We start from the raw sequence: 6853 nt of genomic DNA on the forward strand, positions 1-6853 counted from the left end.
TAAACTAACAAGACAGAACCAAGAAAAAATTGAAAACCTTAACAGACCAATAACAAGCAATAAAATTAAAGCAATAATCAGCAGTCTCCCAAAAAAGAAAAGCCCAGGACCAGATTGCTTCACTGCTGAATTCTACCAAACTTTTCAGAAATCCTTTTCAAACTATTCCAAACAATTCACCAAGAGGAAATTCTCTCATATTCATTCTATGGTGTCAGCATCACTCTGATACACCATTCGGACAAACATACAATGACAACAAAAAACTATAGGGCAATATCCTTGATGAACACAGATGCAAAAATCCTCAACAGAATATTAGCAAACAGAATCCAGCAGCACATCAAAAAGATCATGATCAAGTGGGATTCACCTCAGAGATGCAAAGATGATTCAATGTACCTTAGCCAATAATTGTGATATATGACATCAACAAAGTAAAGGAGAAAAACCATATTATCATCTGAATAGATGCAGAAAAAAGAGTTGACAAAATTCAACATCCCTTCATGATAAAGTATCTCAACAGAATTTGTATAGAAGGAAAGGATCTCATCACAATAGAAGCCATAGATGACAAACCCATTGCCAGGATCATCCTGAATGAAAAAAAGCTGAAATATTTTTCTATAAGAATTAGAACAGTACGAGGACATCCCCTGTCAACACTCCTATTTAACATAATATTGGATGGTCTAGCCAGAGCAATCAGAAAGAGAAAGAAATAAATGGCAGTCAAATTGGAGAAGCAGTCAAATTGTCCTTGTTTGCAGATGACATTATTCTATACAAAGAAAAATCTAAAGACTCTACCAAACAACTCTTTGGGCTGATTAACAAATACAGTAAAGTTGTAGGAACATAATCAATATACAAAAATCAGTAATATTTTTATTTTCCAACAATAAACCAACATAAAGAGAAATGAAGAAAGTAGCCCAATTTTGCATAGCCACCAAAAAACCAAAATATGTAGGAAAAAAATGTAATGAAGGAGGTGAAAGATCTCTAAAATGAGAACAACAAATTACTGCTGAAAGAAATTAAAGAGGAGAAAATAGATTCTGTGCTGATGGATGTGAAGAAGGAACATTGTGAAAATGTACATATTACTCAAAGCGAACACAGGTTCAATGAAATATTCATAAAAATACCAATGACATTCTTCACAGAAATAGAAAAAAAACCAATCCTAACATTCATATGGAGCAGTAAGACCCCAAATAGCCAAAGCAGTCCTGGGAAAAACAAATAAAGCCAGTCTTCTAATTATACTACAAAGCTATAGTAAACAAAACAGTATGGTATTGGCAGAGAAACAGACACCAGAACCAATGGAACAGAATAGAGAACCCTGAAATCAACCTCTGTACTTCCAGCCAGCTGATCTTCAAGAAGGGCAATAAGAATGTTAAGGGAAGTCACTTCAATAAATGGTGTTGTGAAAACTGGATATCTGTTAGTGGAAGAATGAAACTAGACCCATACCTTTGCCTAGTACCAAAATGAACCCAAAATGGATTAAAGACTTAAATATAAGACTGAAACTATAAAACTCCTGGCAGAAAATATAGGGATAACACGGCAGAATGTCAGACTGGGCAAAAACTTTATGAATAAGCCTCAAAAGCATAGGCAACAAAAGAAAAATAACCAAATGGGATTATACCAAACCAACAAGCTTCTGCACAGCAAAGGAAACAATCAGCAGAGCAAAAAGACAACCTGCAGAATGGGAGAAAATATTTGCAAGCTATACATCTGACAGAGGATTAATAAGCAAAATATGCAAAGAACTCAAACAACATAACACAACATAACAGTAAAAGATAATACAAAAAAATAGCAAAGAAGCTGAATAGACATTTCTCAAAGGAAGACACACAAAAGTCCAACAGGAGGTAAGAAAATGCACAATATCATTCAGCATCAGGAAAGTGGAAATCAAAACCACTTTGAAATATAATTCCACCCCAGTCAGACTGGTTTCAATCAAAAAGACAGACAGTAACAGGTGCTGGTGAGGATGCAGAGAAAGGGAAACCTTTCTACACCGTTGGTGGGACTGTAAATTAGTGCAGCCATTATAGAAAACAGTCAGGATTCTCAAACGACTACAGATAGAACTTCCATTAGATACAGCAATCCCACTACTGGGTATATACCCAAAGGACTGGAAGTCATCATGTCAAAGGGATACATCCCTTGTTTATCACAGCTCTATTTACAAGTGCCAAGTGTTGGAACCAACTTAAGTGTCCATCGATGGATGACTGGATAAGGAAAATGTGGTATATACACAGAATGGAACACTACTCACACATAAAAAAGAATGAAAATCTGCCATTCACAGCAACATGGATGATCTTGGAGAAAATTATGTTAAACTAAATAAGCCAGGCAAAGAAATAGAAATACCATGTGTCCTCATCATAAGTGGGAGTAAAAATATAAATAAATAAGTTATGTAATATATACATAAGTAACAAACAAGAAAGAAAGAAAATATCTAGGGGGCTGGCCCGTGGCTCACTTGGGAGAGTGTGGTGCTGATAACACCAAGGCCACAGGTTTGGATCCCATATAGGGATGGCCGGTTAGCTCACTTGGGAGAGTGTGGTGCTGACAAAACTAAGTCAAGGGTTAAGATCCCCTTACCAGTCATCTTTTTTTTTTTTGACCAGTAAGGGGATCGCAACCCTCAGCATGGTGCCATCCGCACCACGCTCAGCCAGTGAGTACACCAGCCATCCCTATATAGGATCCGAACCCGTGGCCTTGGCGCTACCAGTACCACACTCTCCCGAGTGAGCCATGGGGCCAGCCCTCCCTTACCAGTCATTTAAAAAAAAAAATCTAAATAATATGCTGAACTTTCAAAGGTGGAGAACAGAACTGTGGTTAATAGAGGTGTGAAAGGGAGAGGGGAATTGGTTAAGGGTCACAAAGAATGATTTCCTTTTCATTTCTGAAAGCACTTAATTTTGTCTTCAGTATTCTCCCATCTCCAACTGTTACTTTCCCAGCTACTTTGACACGTTTTTCGTTTTATCTTGCCAAGTGTTTCGAAAATGTTATTTTTCTTAAGAGTACAATCCAATGTGAACAACTTTGAGTAATATTTACCTATCAACCCAAGATTCTCCCCCTCCAATTCCACTATTGTTTACTGTTTTACCGAATGAAGGCATCCCTTCTACTAGATAGTGATAAATTTGTAGGTCAGCCGATGCTTTGACACTGCAGTTTGACAGGTTTAGATGAAGATAGGACAAGTAATGATTTGTTGCACAGAATTATATACAAGGGTACTTCAAAGGTTTGTAAAAAAATGTAATAAAAAGATAATATGAATATTTCCATGACCATTCTGATGACACCTGGTATTAAGGAGCATGAAAAAGTAATATATGAATATTATTTAATATGTCTTTGAGCAAGGTGATTAAATAATTACTCATTTGAAATCGAAATGAAGAACTATAGATATTTATTCCAAGTCATTATATATAAATCAAGATTCCCACATCAAAACAAGATATATATTCACCTTTCCATTAAGACCCTTTTTCTTAAAATATTTGTTGTGGACATGTTCACAAATAGACATATATTAGAGAACAGTACAATGAATCCATGTGCCCTTCATGTACATTCAGTAATTATCAACCTACGGCCAGTTGTCATTCTTTTGTATACCCACAATGTAACTGTGACTCCCAGTATTTAAGAGCAAATCCAATGCAGTTTACTTAGTCACGTCTTGAGTCCCACTCTAATCCATGTTAGCCCATGCCCTGCTCTTTGTCCTCCATCCTGGCCTTCTCATAAAGCCACCTGTCTCTACCTTTCTTTCTATTTTTTCTTTCAGTTTTAGTTCGGCTGCTCTGATGGATTGAGTCTGCCAGAGACAGACCATTAAAGGTCAGTGTTGCAGACACCCAAATCAAAGGGAGGTGACAGACCAGCAGTGCCCTTGGCCCTCCTGTCCTTCATTCTCAATGGCTATGGGTGAGGCCCTGGCAGATGTGAGGATAAGTCTACTGCTGCTCTGGCCGGGGGTGATTCTGTTCCTATTCGGATGGCTGCAGATTGGACATTCCCAACCCCTTAGCCCCCCTGAAGTGGTGATACCCTTTAGGATAACTGGCATTGGGAGGGAAATGAAGGCCCCAGGATGGATGTCCTATGGCCTGCACTTTGGGGGCCAGAGACACATTATCCACATGAAGGTCAAGAAGAATTTGGTGTCCAGATATTTCTCTGTGTTCACCTACACAGAGCAGGGTGCTCTCATCGAGGACCAGCCTTTTGTCCAGAGTAACTGCTACTATCACGGATTTGTAGAAGGGGACCCAGAATCCAAGGTTGCTCTTAACACCTGTTCTGGGGGATTTCAAGGACTACTACGGATAAATGACATTATTTATGAAATCCAGCCCAAAGAGCTTTCTGCCACATTGGAGCATCTAATTTATAAGATTGACAGTGAGGAGACAAAATATCCAGCCCTGAGATGTGGATTAACAGAAGAAGAAATAACACGACAATTGAGGCTTCAAGACAGTGATAATGCCACTGAGATGCAAAGCAGTTATGAGGGCTGGTGGACCCACAAACGGTTTGTTGAACTGTTCGTGGTGACGGACAACCTACGGTTCCTTTATAGGGAAAGTAACATCTCATTCGTGCAGAAGGATGCAATTCAGGTTGTCCATGCACTAAATTTCCTTTACACTCCAATGGATGTTGAGGTGTCTTTACCTGGAATTGAGATCTGGAGTGAAAAAAACCTTGTGGACTCACATGATATATTTATACTCCTCACAGAATTTTGCAAGTGGAAGAAATCAAACCTTAATTCCCGCATTCAACACGATGTTGTTCATCTTTTTGTACGGCGCAGCTTCGGTAAATTTCTTGGCTTAGCTTATATTGGAACAGTATGTTTTCCTAATTCAAACTGTGCAGTTAGTAGTTTCATGGGTTCTGACACATATAGTTTTGCATTAACTGTGTCACATGAGCTTGGCCATAACTTGGGTATGCCCCATGATGATAAGACATGTAAATGTGCCAAGAAGAAGTGCGTAATGTATCCATCAAAAGCGAATACAGATAAATTCAGCAACTGCAGTTATTTTCATTTTTGGCGAACTACTGGAAGAAGGACCTGTATGCACACTGCACCAAGTCCAGAGAACATCTTCACATTGAAGCAGTGTGGAAACAGTGTGGTTGATGAAGGAGAGCAGTGTGACTGTGGATCCTTAAAATTGTGTACTAAAGATCCCTGTTGTTCGGCAAACTGCACTCTGAAACCTGGGGCTGCTTGTGCTTTTGGGCTTTGTTGCAAACACTGCCAGTTCATGCCATCGGGCACAGTCTGTAGAGAAAAGGACAATGAATGTGACCTTCCAGAGTGGTGCAATGGAGCCTCGCACAACTGTCCAGCAGATGTGCACGTGCAGGATGGGGTCCGTTGCATGGGTGGTGGCTACTGCTATGAAAGGAGATGCAATATCCGTGATGAACAGTGTAGGCAAATTTTTGGCAAAGAAGCCAAGAGTGCAAATCAGAGTTGCTACAGGGAAATGAACATCCGAGGTGACCGTTTTGGTCACTGTGGTTTGAATGGCTCTACATATGTAAGATGTAGTATCTCAGATGTCCTGTGTGGGAGAGTTCAGTGTGAGAATGTGACAGTAATTCCCCTTCTGAAAGATCATTCTACTGTGCATTGGACTCACATCAATGGTGTCACCTGCTGGAGTACCGACTATCATTTAGGGATGACCATACCTGATATAGGTGAAGTGAAAGGTGGCACAGAGTGTGGTGCAGAACACGTGTGCATCCGCAGGCGGTGTGTTCCTATGTCACTTTGGAGCAGTTCTTGTTCACCTGAGACCTGCAATATGAGAGGGGTCTGCAACAATAAACATCACTGCCACTGCAGCTCTGAGTGGGATCCCCCTGACTGCCTGACAGCCGGCAGTGGAGGCAGTGTTGATAGTGGCCCACCCCCTCAGAGAAAAGTGAATAAGATGGAGACGACAGTACTTTGGATTCCAGTTGTGGTCTTGCTTTGCTATTTGTTACTTTTGCTTTGCTGTATGTTACTTTGTTTTTATGGCATGCGCAGAAATTAAGAAAGAAGAGCAGAATTTTCAACCTTCACCTGATTTAGAATATTGACCTCAGAACAAAAATTGAAATATTCTAACTTCACCTAACAAAAAATAGCAAAAAAAAGTCACAATTTTAGAAAATAAACCCATTCTTAATGAAATTTCACTGTATTACATTTTAGGGTATTGGCAGTAAAAATGTTACTGCATGTGGTAAGAGGCCACTGAGAGAAAAACCCAGGGATATTATGTTTCAGGATCATGAACATGAGCCATTAAGTAAAGGGATTCCTAGCATATTCCTAACTTTCATTATTGTAAGCAGTGTTAGTGGTTTATTTTCATGGAGTTAGTCTCTTTTTGTTTCCTGAACAAAGGCACAGCTCATGGTCAGCATGTGTGTGTTTTAATTTGTTGTCCCTCGACTCCAACCTCCTTCCCCTTTTTGCTCTGCCCTGGCACATGGGGAATGGGAATCTCCAGGATGCATTTCTTCTTTGCCAGTCCTCTCTGTGCGTTTCAGCCAATAGTGGAGCTAGAGGGAGACTGGAGACCTAGAGAATGGTTTGAGTGTTGTTGATGTCACTGTGGCCTCAGTACCAGCTTGCACCTCGGCAGCAGCAGTAGCTTTCATTCTTCACCTTATTACTCTGTGTACTTAGTAACTCCCGAACCAACAGTACATTCAGCCGAGAGATGCCAGCACAGCCACCAAGCAACTC

General features: G+C 40.0%; 1 protein-coding gene across 1 annotated transcript; it reads left to right on the forward strand.

Moving 5' to 3' along the window:
- Positions 1-4007: 4007 nt before the first annotated feature.
- Positions 4008-6152, forward strand: LOC134361729 (disintegrin and metalloproteinase domain-containing protein 25-like). Its single transcript, XM_063076716.1, has one exon. It carries the CDS (start codon positions 4008-4010, stop codon positions 6150-6152), a length of 2145 nt encoding a protein of 714 aa, XP_062932786.1.
- Positions 6153-6853: the final 701 nt, after the last annotated feature.

Source organism: Cynocephalus volans, chromosome 13 (assembly GCF_027409185.1).
Source record: "Cynocephalus volans isolate mCynVol1 chromosome 13, mCynVol1.pri, whole genome shotgun sequence".
Classification (NCBI taxonomy): Eukaryota; Metazoa; Chordata; class Mammalia; order Dermoptera; family Cynocephalidae; genus Cynocephalus; species Cynocephalus volans.

What these genes read in the sequence shown, in the direction of transcription:
- LOC134361729 (XM_063076716.1), top strand. Translation starts at nt 4,008, where the DNA reads ATGGGTGAGGCCCTGGCAGATGTGAGGATAAGTCTACTGCTGCTCTGG.